Below are 20,852 nucleotides of genomic sequence, written 5' to 3'. Positions count from 1 at the left end.
TGAAACTGCTACTTTCTTTACATTCAAGACTTTATCAGTCTTTCAGTATGAAGACTATTCAGTTTCTAACCATACCATCTTCTGGTTATACTTGTTCACAATAAATTTTGGTTGGTAAGCATGTAGAAAAATCTTTGTCATAAAAATCAGGTCACTTTGGGGGTGAACATGCTTGCCATGACCACCCTCGATATATCAAATAGAACTGTACAAGAACAGTTTGGGGAAGGCAAGAGAACGAAGATGCATTTCACTATTTATCGTTATTTGAGACTTGGACATAAAAACATCGGTCCATGTTCTGCCGTAACAGAAACTGCAAAGTATAATGAAGAACAGGAAAATGAGTAGAAACATGAATGAATGAATATAAGACAAGACAAAGGAAACTACAGATCTCTTAACCACTGTTTTGTTTGTTAGCAAAGGAAACCCACAACACCTAAGAGGCTGATGGTGCTAAGATTAGAAAAAGATGTGTGAAAGCGAGAGCACTAAAAAGAATTTAACAAAATTCTCACCCAGACATGCTGTGGTTCCTTCAGAGTTTGGTTACTCAAGTCAGACATCAGACTTTATTAAAAGGGCAAAAGGTCTTTCAAACTTTTCTTAACCCAGAGCTAGAAAAAAAAACATAAGACCTCTTCCTGCCCTAGTGTCCGGAATGTTCATATCCCAAACCATTTTCTCCATTACCTCTAACCCCAAACTAACTGTACTCTTAAGGAAGAACACTGCCTAGACCTCAGGGAGTTTGAGCAGTGCAGTACTAGGATTAGGACTTGCTCTCTCTCTATTTGGAACACCTGTTCCCTTGGTAGTCTATTAATGTCCTCGTGGTTATCTTTGACCTTCATCTAATCATTTTTCACCCAAGATCTCAGTGGTGGTGAAGAAATTCTCCACACTCTATTAATTATAATCAATTTGTTCCCTAACTGACAGAAAGGCATTAGGCCTTCTACATCTACTGGGGAGTGTGTGGCGCTGTAGTTAGAACTACAGCCTTAGCACCCTGAGGTTGTAGATTAAAATCCCTCACTGCTCCTTGTGACCCTGGGCAAGTCACTTAATCCCCTCAATGCCCCAGGCACACTAGATAGAGTTTGAGCCCACCGGGACAGATAGGGAAATATGATAAAGTACCTGAATGTAAACCACTTAGGATATAAGTGGTAAATAAATGATTAACATTTTTATTTGAGGATGCTTTTGGATAAAACTGTCCTTCTTAGGACTAAATCAACTATAGTCCCTTTCCCTATCTATTGTTTTACCCCTAAGTGTGCTTTATCAAAATATTGTAGTTCAGTCCCTCTTTCCCAACTGTGTGATGTTAGTATATGTGTTCTACTGTAAATGTCTACTAATTTAATACTGTTTTGTATAATTATTTTAACCCTAATTTGTTTTTGTTTTTTTAAGATATCTCTTTTATTATTGCTGTACACCGCCTAGAAAATTTGAATAAGCGGTATAAAAATTTTTTAATAAAACTTGAAACTTGATTAAATAAATAAATACTTCCCTCTCTAGCATTGTCCTATATCGACTACTGTAATTCCTTTTCTAGGTCTACCCCAGGTATAACTCAGGCTCCGTTTCTCAGATCAGCTGCTTTTAGCTGTACCCTTTTTCACTGCCAATTCCAGAATTCATTCTTTTCATCTAGCTGCCCCCTTTGCCTGGAAAAAATTACCCTTTTGTCCATCAAGCCCCTTCCCTTCCCTTGTTTAAAAGCAGACTGAAAACCCACCTTTTTGACATGGCCTTCAATCCATAACCCTACTCCCCATTGCCCGCCAACTTAGCCAGAAGAATAACTGTTCCCCTTAACTGTATCCATGACATCCTGTTTAGCTGTCTTGTCTGTCTAGATTGTAAACTCTTTCAAACAGAGACTGTTTTCTTTGTGACTCTGTACTGTGCTGCATACGTCTGGTAGTGCTATAGAAATAATAGTAGTAGTAGGCTCCAAATTATTCTAGCAACTTCTATGAAACTTTAATCAGGTGAGGAAACATCATAGGGTACCACCACTCCTCAGCAATATATTAAATACTTTTCAAGATTCTTACATTATCTTTTCATTCTGGTTTTCCTCCATTTATTTAGTTCTCTTGTTCCATATGCTCCCACCTTATCTCTTCAGTCCTCCTAACAACATTTATTGGTGGTTCCCACTCATATATATGCAAATTCAATTGGATTCTATCGGTCATTCTTGTTTCCAAGTCATAACACTTAAATAAAAGTTGTCACATTCATCTATGGAGCTATAAATAAAGAATCTGTGATAATGACATGTAACTACTTCCAATGTCACAGCTCTAGAATTTCAATCAAACTTTTTAAAATTATGAATCTATAAATATTAAAATTTAATCTATGAAGTGCTCAGACTTCAACCAAATTGTTTAGTGATAACAGCAAACTATGGCTGTCGTTGGGACCATCATCGCCTTCAATGTCCCTTTGCCAACCTCTGTTAATCTAACAAACAGTCGGGGGGGGGGGGGGTGGTCGGGGTTCTAGAGATGGCTTTCAGCAAATTTCATTTAGAGCACTTTTGAGCACAAGCACTTTACCTTTTTATCTATGGTTGCCAACAACATAATCAACAAGCCACTGTTCAACATACAAGATAAGTCAATTCACCTGATATTCAGTATTATTTGTTAGGTTAACAGAGGGTGGCAAAGGGACAGTGAAGGCGATGATGGTCCTAAAGGCAGCCATAGTTTGGTGTTATCACTCAACAGTTTGGTTGATGGGTCTGAGCACTTCATATATTAAATTTTAATATTTATAGATTCATAATTTTTAAAAGTTTGCAAGAAATTCTAGAGCTGTGATATTGGAAGTAGTTACTTAAATGTGACAGACCATTCCAAAGCATTCAACCCAAGGCCTCATATTGCAAATTTAAAATAGCATTAAACATCTATTACCATATTTTTTGCTCCCTATGACGCACCTGACCATAAGACTCACCCTAGATTTAGAAGAGGAAAACAAGAAAAAAAACCATTCTGAACCAAATTCTGTACTAATATATACCAGGCTCTGCACCTAGTCCCCCTCACTCCCTGCTAGGCTTCGCACCCTCTCCCCCCTCCCTGCCAGGCTCTGTACCCTGTCCCCTCTCCACTCCCTGTCTAACACCAGCTCTGGCAGGAATTTCAAATCTGACATATTGTAATTACAAAACAGAAAATAAAATAATTTTGTTGTCTGGTCATTATTGCGGTCCCAGGCTCTGGTTGTCTTCTCGTTTGCTAGGGGCTCCTTTCTTTTTCCCTTCCCTCTCTCCATCCCGGCAGCTGAAGACAGGCACCTCCCCCGTGGTCTGAGACAGGAGGCAGGAGAGAGCAGAGTTCAAAGAGTGGCCCAAAAGCCAAAAACAACCATCCAGGAAGAAGGCAGGCGACGAAGAAGGCAGGCCCTGATGTCAGCATCAATCCAATCATGGTTGTTATATTCGCTCCATAAGATGCACGCTTATTTCCACCCACTTTTTTTTTTTTGGGGGGGGGGGGAGTGCGTCTTATGGAGAGAAAAATATGATATATTCCCAAGTCTTCCCTTCTGCCTAAAATTTTCCAGAATGTCAACCATCGTGGAATCTGCCTGACAGATTTTGTCTTTAGTTACTCCTTATAAAAGGACCCTTTGTGATTATACCTTTCCCTTCAAGGTCAACTCAACCATTGGACCATGTGAGGCTCTGGACCAGGGTACCAGATACAAAGGGTGCCAAAATCCCTAGTCCCTGAGCTCACCACCAGTACCTCACCTGGTCCACAGCTTTCTTCCCCCTTCTTTCTCAATTCAACATTTCTCTCCTTCTCTTTTCACTCCTACCCCCGTGGTCCTCCAAACATTTCCTTGCTCGTTGGTAGCAATAGCATGCACAGCAGGTTACTTTCAGCCAAACCTGGGTGTCCTCTCTGCCTGCAATTTCCTGTTGGCTGGACACGGCAGAGGGAAGACCCAGAGTTGGCTGAAAGCAGCTTGTTGTATATACTATTGCTGCCGGCAAGAAAGGAAATGTTTAGAGGGCCACAGGCCAAAGAGGAAGGAAGGAGGGAGCAATACCAGACTAGGGACTTGAGAGAAAAGAGGAGAAAGCTTAAACTTTGGGGGTAGGGGTGCCTACATCAAATTTGTCTCAGGGCATCATAACCCTTTGAGTTGGCCCTGTTTTCCTTCTTCCTGGTGTTTTTGCCCCATATGAATACACTATATACAGAATATTGTTTCTGTAATTTACATTTTGTGGTATTCTATGCTACATTTTTCTTTTCTACTTAACATCTGATGATGACAAAAATGATTTGTCAAGACCAAGATGACATTCTCTCTCATAATCCAGAAATGGAAATCATTCAGCCATAGGCAGCTGATCTAAGAAATTGAAGCAATGACTCTCTGAAACCTAGAAACACTTCATGCAATCACTGTTTTCTTCTGACTATAAAACTGCACTTACTCTGCATAAGTACCATCATGGTTCAGGCTCACTGCGCAATTTTGCGTCAACATTTTACCAAAAATCCTGTACTGCAGTTTCAATGAACATTCTGTAAGTTGCCTTCCATAAACAGTTTTTGATGTCAAAGATTTCAGACCAACTCTTGTTACTGCCTACTTTTAATGCTTTAATACTTGTACTTTTAATGCTACCTCAGCATATTCTAGCCATTAATGGAAGCCTTCTGAAACACCTTTAATGGCTAGAATATGCCATGGTAGCCTTAAAAGTATTTGCAATCGCAAAACATCAATTTCCTTCACTCGCTGGCGCTCCGGCTGATCTCTCCTGCCGCTCCGGCTGCCCTCTCCTGCCCAGTCATTCGCGATCGGAAAATCTGCGAATGACCGGGACCGCGAACAGCAAATGACCAGTGGAACACTGTATATCCAATTTTTGCAAATCTTTTCTAATTGTAAAAATGTAGAATGAGCTTTCTTCGGACATCAGGTTAATTTCTTATTTAACAACTTTTTGGAAAATGTTAAAAATTTATCTATATCAAAAATCTCTGGTTGATTCTTCTGTTCTAAGATAGTTTGGAGTAGAATTATCTCATTCCCCAGCTGAACTTAGGAAATTTTGTTAACCGAGTCGAGCACTTTTTATAAGGGATGAATCGGTACATAAAACAAAGGATTGGATTGGACCCAAAGACTGAGCGCAGGTTTCTCTAATGCTGGGGGTTTTAACACATGCCCTGAGGAGGAATAAAGCTCAGTTTCCTGTGGTCAGCATTTGCTTCTTCTCTTTACTGCAAACATTCAGCACCCACAGCATCTTCTGGTTTCCTTGACGAGAAGTAAAGTGACAGAACAACAACAAAAAAGCTAGACTGTTGACATTGTGTATTAGCATTTTGATTTGCAAAGGAATACATTTGTGCATGGTCTGGAATAACAGAATGACAAAATTGAATGTGTAGAATAGCATTCTAGCACATTTGTGAATGCATGTATACGTATGCTCTCTCTCATATTAGTGCATTTTGTTATGCATAGCACATTTGCATTCAATTTGCTTACAGCATAGGGAGCAATTTTATCTTATGCATGCATTAGGAAATTTACACCGAGCACAAAACCTTAACAGACCCCTCTGTACAGAATCAGTCCAGCTGTGAGCTGAAAAGATCCACAGATAAGCAGAGTTGCAGGGAAAAAATAAAAGCTATTTGATGGGGTGGGGGTCTGGGCAGGCAGAGAAGTTAGAGGTTTGTGTCAGTCTCTGAAGACAGGAAAATAGCTTTGTGCCCAAAAAGCAAAAACACTTTTATAAAGAAACCACTAACATCATGGGTGTTAAACAGTTATAAAATATTTTTTCTACCTGTATGGAAGTACTAGATCAGTGTTTCTCAACTTCTTCATGCCAAATACCCCCTAAGTCTAACAAATATCAATCAAGTACCCCCAACCACCAACTGTCCGAGCTCCGGCCCAGACCCCACCCCATTACTAATTGTAATGCAATTTCTTCCATTCGTTTTTCATGTACACACAATATACACAGCAGATATAAATTCTCAAAGCTGATACATTTCAATCACTAAATTGAAAATAAAATAATTTTCCCTACCTTGTTGTCTGGCGATTTTATTTTTTTAACCATCTGTTCCTAAGTCTCTGGTTGCACTTCCTTCTGTCTGTGCTCTTAACTGCGTTTTCAAGGCCTTCTTATTCACTTACAGTTTTTCTCTCTTTCTTCACTTTCTGTCCTGCATCCATCTTTGGCATTAACTTAACATTCAAGTTTTTTCCATTTTCTACTCTCTTCTCAAAATTTACTTTTACATGGTTGAAGCACTAATCAGGGATAGCATAGTGCAACACCTGGAAGATCACGACCTGATGAGAGCAAGTCAAACACGGCTTCAGGAAGGGGAAGTCATGTTTGACGAATTTACTTCAATTTTTTGAGAAGGTGAACAAACAAATCGATAGCGGAGACCTGGTGGATATAATTTATTTGGACTTCCAGAAAGCGTTCGACAAGGTCCCGCACGCAGGGCTTATGAGGAAACTACTAATCCACGGAATAGAATGGGGATGTACTCAGATGGATAGGCAAATGGCTAGAGAACAGATTGCAGAGGGTAAGCATAAATGGGAATTTTTCGGACTGGGAGAAGGTGACAAGCGGTGTGCCCCAGGGCTCGGTTCTTGGGCCCATCTTATTCAATATCTTCATAAATGACCTGGAAGAGGAAACAACAAGTAATATAATCAAGTTTGCAAAACTATGTCGGGCAGTTGGGTCACAAAAGGACAGCGAGGATCTCCAGAAGGATCTGAACCAGCTGGAGAAATGGGCGGAAAAGTGGCAGATGAAGTTTAACATAGAAAAATGCAAGGTGACGCACCTGGGTAGGAAAAACAAGGAACATGAATATAAAATGTTAGGTGTAACATTGGGCAAAAGCAAAGAAGAAAGGGACGTGGGGGTACTGATAGACAGCAACCTGAAGCCGTCGGCTCAATGCGCAGCGGCTGCAAAGAAAGCAAACAGGATGTTGGGCATGATAAAGAAGAGGATCACGAGTATATCAGCGGGCGTCATAATGCCGCTTTAGAGCTATGGTCAGACCACACTTGGAATACTGTATCCAACACTGGTCTCCATACCTAAAGAAGGATATAACCCTGCTGGAGAGGGTGCAGAGGCGAGCCATGAAACTAGTAAAAGGTATGGAAAATTTGAGCTACAAAGAATGCCTCGGAAAATTGGGACTGTTCACCCTCGAAAAGAGGAGACTGCGAGGGGATATGATAGAGACTTTTAAAATACTAAAAAGATTCGACAAAATAGAGCAAGAAACATCGTTATTCACATTGTCAAATGTGACACGGACAAGAGGTCATGGACTGAAACTGAGGGGCAGCAGGCCCAGGACAAATGTCAGGAAGTTCTGTTTCGCACAGCGAGTGGTGGACGCTTGGAATGCTCTCCCAGAGGAGGTTGTGACGGAGACTACCATTCTGGGATTCAAGCACAAGTTGGATACACACCTTCTTGCAAATCACATTGAGGGATATGGGTAATCAAGGTCTCCATCAGGGAGCACCTAGCTTGGCCTCTGCGTGTGCGGGTCGCCGGACTAGTTGGACCTAAGGTCTGATCCGGTGAAGGCGTTTCTTATGTTCTTATGTTATGTCTTAACTTCCCTTCCAATCTCTCTCCTCGCCCATGGTCTGACATCTCTTTCCATCCCTCCCTCCCCAGTAGTCCAATACCTCTCTCCTTCCTTTCCCCCCTTGCCACAGACTGGCATCTCTCTCCTCTCCTTCCATTCCCTGGTATGGCATCTCTCTCCTTTCCTCCCCCTTCCAGTGATCTGACATCTCTCTCCCTCCATCCTTCACCCTTCTCCGGATCTGACATTTCTCCCTTCCTTGAGTCATTTCTCTCCCCCCCCCAAGTTTAACATTTCTCTCTCCATTCCTTTTCGCTTTCTGTCCCAACTAAAATGCTCTCCTTCCCATGCACCACATGTCCTTTTCTCCCTCCTCATCCTTCCTGCAACAATTTTCCTTCCTTCCCTCCTACCAAACCCCACTCACAATTAATATGCTCTCTCCAATGCACCATTTCTACCTCCCCTCCACCCCATGTCCATTTCTCCCTCTCTCATCCTTCCTGCAACAATTTTCCTTCCTTCCCTTCCCCCAACCCCACTCACAATGAATATGCTCTCTCCCCATGCACCATCTTACCCTCCCCTCCAGCATGTAGCACCTATCCCTTTCCTCCCCTTCAAGTCCAGCAGCACCTCTTCTCCCTTTCCTCTCTCTCCTCCACTCTCCAGCAGTACCTTTCCTCCCTTCCCTTTCCCTCCTCCCCTGTCCAGCAGCACCTCTCCCTCTCCCTTCCCCACGTCCAGCAGTACCTCTTCTCCCTTTCCTTTCCTTCCTTCCCTGTCTAGCAGCCTTTTGCTAGGTCAACCCGCCTCCGATGATGCAACTCCCTCTTTCATTGGAGGCAGGCAGGCCAGCCTAACAAAGGCTCCAAAGCTGTCTGATGGAATCATCGGCTAAACTAATGCTAGTGGCAGTTGTGTGAGAAAATTAAAAGCACACAGTGAGCTGCCGGGGGAGGGAGGGGGGGAGTGAGAGAGAGAAGAAGATAAGAAAGGTATAAGATATGAAACAGCAGGAGGGGACAGTGTTCCCTCTAAGGTGAGCGCATGAGCGATTGCACACTATTTTCAGTGGCGTCGCTCATGCGCTTTCTCCTGTCGCTCACTCGAGGGTGAGGTGAGAGGAAGCGGCGGCGGCCTGTATTTTAAAGTTGAAATATGCAGCGGCAGCTCCTCTCAAGATCCCCGAATGCATCGTACTTCCGACGCAGGTGGGGATTTGTGAGAGGAGCCGCTGCCATGTCTTCAGTGTCATACCGGGGGGCGGGGCGGTCCGCCCTGGCTGTGCACCCGCCCTAAGGCTGCAGTCGGAGAGGAAGTTCGGGCCAGCCAATCGCTGCCTGGCTGGGCGGAACTTCCTCTCCGACGGCAGAATTGACGTCAGGGGAAGCAAAGAGAGCTTGGGACAGCCGCGGTACTGGCTTTGGGGCCTGTTTCCCCCGATGGTTGCAGCGGTGGCTTTGGGGCCTGTTTCCCCCGATGGTGGCAGCAGTAGCTTTGTGGAGGGTAGGGAGAAAGAAAGGGGGCAGGCAGGGAGACAGAAGGGAAACAGAAAAAAAGAAAGGGGGCATCAAGAGAGAAAAAAAAAGAAAGGGCAGGGAGAGAGGAAGAAAAAGTTGGGGGAGGGAATGAGGTCTGGAGGAAAGGAAGCATACAGGCTGAAAGAAGGGAAGAAAGATTGGATGCACAATCAGAAGATGAAAGTGCAACCAGAGACTCATGAAATCACCAGACAAGGTAGGAAAAATGATTTTATTTTAAATTTAGTGATCAAAATGTGGCTGAATTTATATATGCTGTCTATATTTTGCACTATGGCCCCCTTTTACTAAACCGCAATAGTGTTTTTTAGCGCAGGGAGCCTATGAGCGTCGAGAGCAGCGCTGGACATTTAGCGCAATTCCCTGCGCTAAAAACTGCTATTGCGGTTTAATAAAAAGGGAGGGGGGTATATTTGCCTATTTTTGTATGGTTGTTACTGAGGTGACAATGCATAGAGTCATCTGCCTTGACCTCTTTGAAAAAAACCCAGAATAGGAATGATAATTAACATTTTCTCAGCGTATAGTGTGCTTTGTGTTTTTTAATTTTATTGTTGGTAGATCATTTTGACTTGGTCATTTTAAAGTAGCTCGCAAGCCCAAAACGTTTGGGCACCTCTGAGCTAGAGCGTTGAAGCTGTGTATTTCTATTTTATCCCTCCTTTTACAAAACTGTGGAGCTGTTACCACCGTGGCTAAAATCCACACTACAGTTTTGTAAAAGGGGGAGGGATTAGTTTGTAATGACATATTCCATACTAGGCGAAGGTGTTTTCTGTGTTCTGTGTGTTCGAAAGACATGATTTTCTGTTAGGATTGACGTTGTAGGATTGATCTGTGCTGGTCTGGCTTGTTTAGTTTTACAATGGGTGTATTGATGTACTGCTCACTGCAATATGTAAGATGCTGCCTTTTCCTAGGTACTCATGTGTGACGTGTGGCTTGTTACTAAAAATCATATTTTTCGTACAGATGGGGGGGTGGGTGCCAAAAAATGATGGGCCCAGGGTGTTACATATGCTAGGTACGCCACTGTATGTAAAGATACCAGAAAACTGGCAAAGCAAAAACTTTAAGTAAATTGTTATTCTTCTAAGTTTTGAGGATTTAACCCTCCCACAATCTCACGGGCACTCGTTTCAAGTTTCAAATTTATTGAGATTTTGATTTAAACGCAATATCAAATATTTTCAATGCGTATAACAAAAATAAATTTGGGGAAATAAATAAAACCATTTGAACAATAAACATACAAACATATCCATAGATGATTAAAAATACATAAGGAGTATAAGGATAAACTACATTTGTTTAAAAATGCGTCCTCCGCGCCTGCTCATAAATTTGTGGAGTATGTAACTTGTCGCTCATGCATATTTTTTTTTGTACACACCTCATCAATCCTTAGAGGGAACATTGATTAGGACCGCGCCTCGTACCCCCCCCCCCCCCCGATAATGGTAAGCGTATGTGTGTTGAGAACCTCTGTACTAGATAGCTAGGTTCCTCAACTATTTCTTAGTTAGTATGTTCAAGTTTGTAAATATACTGTACAGTTACAATTCAACCCATAGATAAAGAAACATGCTTCCGGTTTGTTCCAAGGCATGAGTGGCTAAGCCAGTAAGCCACCTAAGACTTGTATAAAACATGGCCTAAACTCAGCATTTCAGACCAAGATAAGAAACATATATTATTTTCATTTCAGCTAAAGGGTGTTCTCAGCAAGGTACAATAACATTTTTATAATTATATGTGACTGATCACTCCTTGGATGAAAAAACCATCAAGGCAATTTACAAATAAAAAAAAAAGAATTATACTGTCAGAAAATAACATTAACCCCCCGCCAAAGTGTCAGTTATTTGGAAGTTGTTTTCATAAATTCCAATCAGTTCCCTAATCTAAATGGCCTTCTCAACCAGTTTGCCATTGCATACTGGAACCCTGTCATACTTGATCAAGTGTTCCATTCTCAAGTCACCACTGTTCAAAATCATTGCCCAGGATTTACTCTGTGCTATTATGACTCATAAATGAGAAGGAGCTTCTTTCTAAGCATACTGTATACCTCTCCTTCCTAAGTACAGGATTAAGGGGCCTGTTTTACTAAAGGGTGTCGAGTATCTAACTTGTGCTTAGCGCACAAGGAAAAGCATGCTACAAAATTCATTAAAGTGTTTTCTGGTATTTTCCTGTTAACTAACATTAAAAAAATATAGCATACACTAACTTGTAAGTATTTTGTGCAGGGGATGTGAAATAGGTGGAGAATGGACATGGAAGAATTATCCAGCTAGCACATTTGCATTAACTCCATGTTACCATGCATTAACACAAGAGCACCTCCTAAGGATAGTAAGGGGCTCATAATAATAATAATAAAAAAAATAAAAAATAAAACCCATCTAAAAGTGGCCTAAATGGGTACTTGAACGATCAAAAAGCCTGATCGTCCAAGTACCCATAATCAAAGCTGGTTTTAGACGTATCTAAAACCAGCTTAGGCCTTTCCCCTGCCTCTAAATGCACAGAGGCGTTTTTAGAGGGGGCAAAAGGGCGGGCGGGAGGTGGGCCGACCTATACCTTGGCGTACAACACATAACCAAAGATTTTGACAAGTTGCCTAGTCGGCACTTATACGTTTTGACTTAGACCAAGTCAAAACAGGTATAAGTGCCGAAAAAGAGGCCGCTGAGCTGATGGCAGCTGGCGCGATCAGTTCAGCGGCCCGGCAACCTACCCACCCGCTCACCGCAACCATCGCGGCAGGAGAGATGCCTCATCTCCCCTACCACGATGCGATCACCCCTCTACCCGAACTGCTGCGACCCGCGGCAGGAGAGATGCCCAATCTCTCCTGCCGTGGGTTGTGGCAGTTCGGGTAAAGGGGTGATTGCATCGCGGCAGGGGAGATGACCAATCTCTCCTGCCGCGATACATAACACACACTATCGGGGCAGGAGGGAGCCCAAGCCCTCCTGCCCTGGCAAACTGCAACCCCACTCCCCCCCCCCCCCCGCTGACATCAGGGAAAGAGGAAGCCCAAGCCCTCTTGCCCCGCGATCCCCAACCCCCCCCCACCAAGTACGAAGGGGCCAGGAGGGAGCCCAAGCCCTCCTGGCCCGGCGACACCCTCTAACCCCCACCCCCCACTAAAATATGGGCAGGAGGGATCCCAGGCCCTCCTGCCCTCGACGCAACCCCTCCAAACCCCCGATCGCCCCCCACTGCTGACCAGCGACCCTCCCCCCACCGACCCCCTGCCCCACCCCCCTTTCTTAAAACTCGTTGGTCAGACAGATGGGTGCCAAGCCCGTCCGACCGACAGGACAGCCATCTCGGGAATGGCTGGCCTTAGGGCCTGATTGGCCCAGGCGGCTCAAACCCCGCCCACAGGTGGAATCGGCCCAGTTGTCTTAGGCCCCTCCTGTGAGCGGGGCCTTAGGCACATGGACCTAACCGGCCCATGTGCTTAAGGTCTGGCCATTTAAACAGCTGAACGTACAGGCAGGCCATTATTTAAAAAAAACTCCTTTTGGACTTTTTTTTGATAATGGATATTTTCCGTGCTTCTACTTTCAACGTTTAAGGCCTTAGGCCAAAAGGGGACTTAAGACGTTTGTTTTTTTATTATGCCCCTCCACGTGTTCCTGCTGTATTATGATTATTATTTTTGCAGGTACCAAGCAAACAGCACACAACCTGAAAAATGTCCAACTTTTATACTGCAGTATATCTGGGCTTAATGCATGGGCACATCCTGTATTAGCACACAGTAAACCTAGATTTTGTCTCAGCTTGGAAATTGTTTGATTATGGCGGTATAGAATAAAGTTATGTTATGTTATGTACAGTGATACCTCAGAATCCAAATGCCCCAGAACTCGAACAACTTTTTTAAAAAATTAAATTTTGCCCCGGAATCTGAACACTGCTTTGGAATCCGAACGTACGGGAACTGCAAGCATTGCTCAGCCCAAAACTTCCCCTCTGACGCAGCTTCCTGTTTCTGCCTAGGCGGTTCGCGTCAGAGGGAAGCTTTGGGCTGAGCACCGCTTGCAGTTGCCGATCTTGCTGCCTATGCCGGTGGGGGCCTGATCTTGCTGTTTCTGCCAGGTGGGCCCGTTCTTGTTTGAAAATCTGAGTTTGTGGGACAAAGAAACGGATTAATCCAGTTTCTATTATTTTCAATGGGAAAAATTGCCTTGGAACTCGAACATTTTGGAACTCAAACGGGGTTCTGGAATGAATTAAGTTTGGATTCCACAGTACCACTATATCTTCAACAACTTTAAAGATAAATGTCGTGAAGTTGGACTGAATTTGGTAAATTTAGTGAGTGTACAGTATAGACGGTGCACTTTTCATAACAGGAAAACATGAAGGGTTTATTGCACAGATTATAAAAAAAAGTATTAATAGATCAAGATGCTCTCATTTCCTTTCATTATAACTTGCATCAGCAAAATCTGTGTGCTAAAGCTACTATTTTAAGTGATGCTTTGCAACAAGTTGTAAGTATTGTTAACTATGTCCGTGCAAATGCAATGTGGCATCATTAGTTCCGCAATGTTAAAGCTGAATGATGAGGTATTCTGAGTGGATTTGCTGTATCATTCTAAAGTATATTGGCTATCGCAGGGACAGGTGTTTCCCAAAATTTTATCTCATTGAGAATAGATAATTAAATTTTATGAACAGAATCAGCAATGTGAATTATTGAAAGAAGATTTCTACACTGCATTTCTGTGTAATATCATGTCAAAACAACTTGATATGAAGCAAAAAATTCAAGCATGTCAGAAAATGCTATCTTTTTCCAAAGCACTTTTTCAAAAGGAAATTTCAGATAAACATTTTCCCCAGTTAGCAAAGCTCATTGATGAGCTGGATGCTATATGTGAATCATTTGAAGAATATGCAGCCGTTATGAACCTAATAATTGGAGAATACAATGAAAGGTTCACCAACTAAGAATCATGACATCACAACTGCCTTTTTAGAACATTCTCAAAGATGTGATCCAGACAAAATCTACCCTTTTATTTCCCGATGTTATTTCCCGATGTATCCAGGACAATGGAAGGCTTTTCTAGCTTTGAAGCCTAGAGTATTGTAAATGTTTACTAAATTTCCAGAATAATGATTATGTTTTTTGAGATCTACTTCAGTTAGAACAGTTTTTGAAAGACACTGAGAATAAACAGTCTCGATACAAATATTAAGCCACTGAGCAACGCTGTTAGTAGTAGGATGTACTATTATAATTATTTATTTTAAATGTATTATTTTTTCCTTCTAGTTTTATGGAACAATTTCTCTCTTCATCCAGAAGTTTAGGGAGAATCAGATGACTCTAGCGGCGCTGGGAGATCCTTGAAAAAGCAATATACAGTGGAACCTCGGTTTGCGAGTAACCCAGTTTGCGAGTGTTTTGCAAGACGAGCAAAACACTCGGCAAACTTTTGTCTCGCAAAACGAGTGTTGATTCGCTACACGAGCTCTATGGTGGGGTGGGTGCCTGCCTGTGGGTGCTGCAGCCCTTGTAGCGTGGTGGCTTCCTTTCCCCAGGGTCCCTGTGCGGCTCTCCTCCCTCTTCGGCCGATGCCTCCGCCGTTCACCAGTGCCTCCCGGCTTCCGATTCCCGGCCATCCTCCAGACACATGCGCTGGACCTCTGAACTCCCCCTTCAAGCCGGCGCCGCTCCAACAACACGCGCACCAAGTACAAGCATGCAGGATGTCCTGCGTGCTTGTACGTGGTGCGCGTGTTGTTGGAGTGGCGCCGGCTTGACGGGGGAGTTCAGAGATCCTGCACATGCGTCAGAAGGATGGCGGCCGGCTTGAATCAGAAGCTGGGAAGTGCTGATGAATGGAAAAGGCATCAGCCGAAGAGGGAGGAGAGCCGCACAGGGACCCCGGGGAAAGGAAGCCACCACGCTACAAGGGCTGCAGCACCCACAGGCAGGTACCCACTCCTGGGCCACCATAGTAAACCTTGGTTGTGGAATAAATTGTTTCAGTTTACATTGTGGCCTATGGGGACATGTGCTTTGATATACGAGTACTTTGAATTACGAGCATGCTTCTGGAACGAATTATGCTCATAAACCAAGGTACTACTGTACTTGCAAAACATGTCGGATCCAATGCTCACAGATCAAAATTGATTAGAAGATGAGTTAAAGCTAAGTACATAATTCATCTCTTAAAAGACAAAATTTTTGTACCTTAAGAAAAAAGATAAAATAATAAAATGAAAAAAAAAAAAAAGATTAAAATATGTTAAGGCCAGTGAAAACTGCATTGCACAGTAGTCCCCGCTCGATAAAATCAATTGATCAGAGGCAGAGAGGTGTATCTGAGGCCTTTAATAGACTTACTCCCTGTTTTACTAAGGTGCGCTAAGCATTTTTAGCACGCGCTAAACTCTAACATGCCCACATTAGCATTTAGCGTGCACTAAAATGCTTAGTGCACCTTTGTAAAAGGAGCCCATAAACATTAGTGTAAAGTGTTGATAAGCTGAAAACACTGATATTACTACTCGGATGATTTGTTTGGGAATCAGTGTTTATATATCTTCCGAGTTTAACATTTTTCAAAATTTTGAGACCATCAATTGTATGATCATACTCAAAATCACCAAGGCACCTACAGAACTACAGATGGAATTGATTTAATCTCTCAGTAGATGACATTTTGAAGTCACTGTTTGATGCTAAGAAAGATCCAATTGAAATAATAATAATGATAATAACAATAGCTTTATTTATATCCCGTCATACCACTACAGTAGACTACCCATGCCTTCAGCAACATGCCCCAAAATGTTTCTTGCTTTTCAGCTACTTTTGCTGCGAATCTACATTCTCCTACCTTACCCAAGACAGACGCCCTTAGGTCACAAATGACTAATACTCAGAGGATCAACTGAAACTGCGAACCTCCATGCTACAACCAAATATTCAAATGTTTTCCAACAAAAAGCAGACAAAGTCATTAAAAGCTTAGTTAACTTTAAAATTAAGTTTTCATTTTTTAAAATTAAGTCCATAGTACTGTAGTTAGATAAACTTAAAAATGTACTTTGTTTTGCAAAAATCGAACTGAAGTTTCTTGAATATAGTTTCATTTGATTACAGCTAAATTACCCTGCCCCCCCCTTTACAAAACCGTAATGCGGGTTTTAGCACCAGTCACGGCGGTAACAGCTCCAACGCTCATAGAATTGCTATGAGTGTCGGAGCTATTACCACCATGGCTGATGCTAAAAACCACATTATGGTTGTGTACAGCGGGGAGGGAAGATTAATGCAGCCTTCCAACATGCAAAGGGTCCCCATCCCTGCCCTAGGAGCTAAATTGAGCAGCTACACCTTCATTCCTATCACCGCCCATGCCAATCCAGCTAGCCACCAGCAAAACAGGTACCATATTGCACCCTCCTCTGCTGCTGGGCCAGTTGTGTTTTTAATGCATAGTGTTGGAGTACCCTGCACAGTCCAAAACCTCAGTTCCAGAGGAACAGGAGGCAACCTCAACCTCATCTCACCAGCTGCTTGAATCTGTGCAGAGAAATTACAAAGAGGAAAGCATCAAATGGAAAAGAATTAAAGACCTTAAGAGGGGAAAAAAAGAGAAAGTATGGTAGGATCTCAGTGAATGTGAGACCGGATGGGGCTTGGGGAAAAATAACACACTGTATGGAAGATAAGAGGCCCAGAGCTATAAAAAAAGAACCACAGCTAAGGGGCCACCCCTCCCCCTCGTCTTTTCCATTGTTCATCTCTCTCAATGTCAGAACTTTCCCCCTTCCATCCTCGGCCCCTAGGCTTTCCTCAAATCAAGGCTTCCACTACATCCCCTCAAAAATACAAGCAAACTGTAAGCATGATAAATTCGCACATTTATCAAAACACCCAAAGCAAAGTTATCTAACATGCAAAAACAGTGAAAAGTAACAGAAGGGAAATAGAAGTTGCATTAGCATTGCAAAGAGTAAAAAGATCAAAGATGACATCGTGCTCTCGCATCATTCGCTCTTGTCACCAGCACCAAGTCCCTCATTATGCTTCTCTGTATTTCTATATACGCTGTTCACAGTGAGATCTACTGTCTACGACAGGCAGCCTTTACCTGTGCCTCGGCTCGCCGTCGCTCCTGAGGCATGCACTAGTAGTTGCAGCAGTGGCAGAAGCCACGGGTCCTGTACAAAAAAGCTCCGAGCTGTAAAAGACCTCATCCTGAACACGGAAATCCCCGGCAGCACTGCCAGAAATCAAGGGGGGGGGAGTCCCTCTCAGCACCGGGAGAACGGGCGCCGCTTCAACAGCGCGCGATCTCACGCCTTACACCAGCGCCATTTGCCCTCTCCCGACAGCGATCAACCATTTCGGACGAGCCTCCCCCAAAACGACGAGAGCTGTTAGGGCTGGGAAATCCCTCCTCGCCCCGCCCCCTCCGCGTTCACGTGACTGGATTCGGGAACGGACTGGCGTCGCCTTCCAGTAAAGAATAACGCGCGTGCTCCGACGTGTCTGATACCCAGTCTTGGCGGGCGGGGGCGGGGGCAGGGCAGTCAGGTGGTAAAGGAAGAGTCCTGATTTCGCGCTGTGGGTTTGCTGTTTCCTGTTTAAGCGTAATTCACCTTCGCACTTTCGTTGAACTCCTGCGAGGCGGCAAAAGAGGGACGTGCCGTTGTGGCCTGCTGTGTCGCATCAACACATTAAGCGGGGCACAGCGTTTCAGAACAAGACTATAGAAAACCGTATCAGAAAAATATAATATTTCACAGCAAGATCACAGCCTTAATCAATAAAGGACTGAAAAAAGTAACAAAACTGCCCTATAACTTCTGAAAATAAGAACGTATCTAACAAAGAGGATGATACTATTATTGTTGTAAAAGAATGTTAAAGAATAGATGTCGATGAGCAACGTTATATATAAACCACCTAGCATGATTATTAGGACTGAGGTACAGTATGCACATTTTCGAAACAGAAAAACCTCCCAGTGGCGGACCTAGGGTATGTGATGTCCTATAATATGATATAAGAACAGCATAGGCTACACAATAACTCAAGAATGACTCAACAATGAAGGAAAAAGCCTCAGAAAGGGCCCTCCCACCTCCACCGAAGTGGTTAGTTAAAGGTGGTGGAGTGGTCACCTCATTGGCAAAAAACCTTCAACTTATCTTCAGCTGGTCGGTACACCAACAGTGGCCAGCGTTTCACAAATATGCTGCCTCAGGGTGAGACGTTTTGGCGTCCCATTTGAAAGAAGCCTGATTGGTGGGGATACACCCTGAGGCAGCATATTTGTGAAACGCTGGCCACCTGTGGTGTACCGATCAGCTGAAGATAAGTTGAAATTTTTCTTCTATCTTTATTATTTTCATTAGGGAAGCACAGCATAAGGCTTCAATACTAACCACTTAGGTGCAAACAAATGGCAAATGCGCTTTAACGTGGAAAAATGCAAGGTCATGCATATAGGGAAAAAGAACCCATTGTTCAACAACAAATTGGGGGGGGGCATTGTTGGGAGACAGCAGACTTGAGAGAGACTTGGGTGTGCTGGTGGATGCATCACTGAAGCCATCTGCACAGTGCGCAGCAGCCTCAAAAAAAGCCAACAGGATGCTGGGCATCATAAAGAGGAGCATCACTACCAGGACGCGGGAAGTCATCATGCCATTGTATCGAGCGATGGTGCGTCCACATCTGGAATACTGCGTTCAGTATTGGTCGCCATACCTCAAGAAGGACATGGCGGTACTTGAGAGAGTCCAAAGGAGAGCAACGAAACTGGTAAGAGGGCTGGAACACTGCCCATACGCCGAGAGGTTGGATAGGCTGGGGCTCTTCTCTCTGGAAAAAAGGAGGCTCAGGGGAGATATGATAGAGACCTTTAAGATCATGAGGGGCATAGAGAGGGTGGATAGGGACAGATTCTTCAGACTGAAGGGGACAACAGGTACGAGGGGGCATTCGTAGAAACTGAAGGGAGATAGGTTCAAAACAAATGCAAGGAAGTTTTTTTTCACCCAAAGGGTCGTGGACACTTGGAATGCGCTACCGGAGGAAGTGGTCAGGCAGAGTACGGTACAGGGATTCAAACAGGGATTGGACGGATTCCTGAGGGATAGAGGGATAGAGGCAGAATGGGATGGGGGAGGGACTGGAGGTGGAGGTGGAACGGGGCAGGGCCATGTGTCCAAGTTTCTCTGGACAAAATCTGGTAATCCTACTTGGGAGCAAGACGCACACCAGGTTCTGTCTGCAGTGGGTTTGAGAGCAAGCTGAGTGACTCCGTGGTGGTTTTTTCAGGATTGGGGCTGACTGCTTTCCTCCCCCTGACTGTGCATGTGAGGTTCCATTGGGAGTTGAAGTCTCTGGCCAGTCGTTGGACCCGAGAGGCAGTCCAAAGAGACAAGCAGTCCGGATTCCAGATTTATTGGAGGCAGAGGTTCTCCCTGTAAGCCATTTGCAGCTTCACTACTAGCAGCTCCCAGCACAGTAAGTAACAGGCTGCCGGTCCTGCATACGTCCTGCTTCTGCGAAGGCAGGACGCAGCAGAGAGGATAGCCCGACGCCGGCAGAGCAGTGAAGTTCCCAGACCATGATGCCAATCCATGGCACAGTAAGTAACAGGCTGACATGACAGTCTCTAATACAGAATTGTGTGTGTGTGGGTGGGGGGCTTTAAAAGTAGAATATTTTGGGTTGTGTGGTTAGAGCCAGTGTCTCTCACCTCTAAAATCCCAAAATTGTTGGTGTTTGAATCCTAGCTTAGCTTCCACAGGCTGTTTTTTGTTCTATAATTGTTGTCATGGTGGCTATCTTAGATTTCTGGATTTGAAAATAAAAACCCATGTCTGCCTCACAGCACCTCAATTTTACTCAAAAACAGGTGTAGTGGATTCCTCAAGCCAGGATACATTGGATTCATGTCAGATATGTGCTGGATAGCCGTCTGAGGATCATCCGTGTCCCACATGGTGTGCAGCGCATAAGGGGGAGGGGCAGGATCTATTGGCTGATGGGCTCGGATAATAGGGTAGGGTGGAAGAGGGGGGTTGAGAGGACAGCGGGTCTCTCTAGATCCCACTGTTAATGGAATGGGGCAAGAGCAATCCCCAGTTGCTCCTATCTCTAGTTCAAAATGGCAACTCATGACCCTAGTGGTAGTAACATAATACTACTGCTAGGAAGTCATATTGGCATGTATGAGCTTCTGCTCAAAGTGGCGGTCTTTGCTGGGGGAGGAGTCTATGCTTAATATTAATACAGCTCTAGCCTCTTTAAAATGGTACCTGGGAACCTCGGGCCATGTGCTAGGAACTTGATGCTCTCAGGCAAGGAAAAATAGCACTAGCTTTCCAGGAATAATGCAGCTTGCAAAATTCAACACAAGATGTGCTATTCAATTTGCACAATGAAGAAGTGTTTTGCATGCTTTGGATCTTGTTATGTAGCCCTGTGGTGACTTTAACTAATACATGTTACAATAAAATAGTGCATTCAGACTCTGTGTTCCTTGGAACTCTGAGGTTGTGGGTTCAAATCCCATGCTGCTTCTTGTGATCCTGGGCAAGTCACTCAATCCTCCATTGCCTCAGGTACATTAGA

The 20,852-nt window shown here is 43.8% G+C and overlaps 1 protein-coding gene across 1 annotated transcript in view; it reads right to left on the bottom strand.

Moving 5' to 3' along the window:
- IFNGR1 (interferon gamma receptor 1) overlaps positions 1-17,722 on the bottom strand; it is a 78,661-nt gene extending 60,939 nt beyond the window's left edge. Inside the window, exon 1 of the mRNA XM_033939444.1 lies at positions 17,353-17,722. Coding sequence (XP_033795335.1) covers positions 17,353-17,458 — 106 coding nt within the window. The 5' untranslated portion in view covers positions 17,459-17,722. The remainder of the gene's footprint in view (positions 1-17,352) is intronic.
- Between the last annotated feature and the right edge of the window lie 3,130 nt (positions 17,723-20,852).

The sequence above is a fragment of the Geotrypetes seraphini genome, chromosome 3 (genome assembly GCF_902459505.1).
Source record: "Geotrypetes seraphini chromosome 3, aGeoSer1.1, whole genome shotgun sequence".
In the NCBI taxonomy this organism is placed as follows: domain Eukaryota; kingdom Metazoa; phylum Chordata; class Amphibia; order Gymnophiona; family Dermophiidae; genus Geotrypetes; species Geotrypetes seraphini.
Note: the sequence above shows the minus strand (reverse complement) of the source record. Positions and strands in the feature narration are given on the sequence as shown.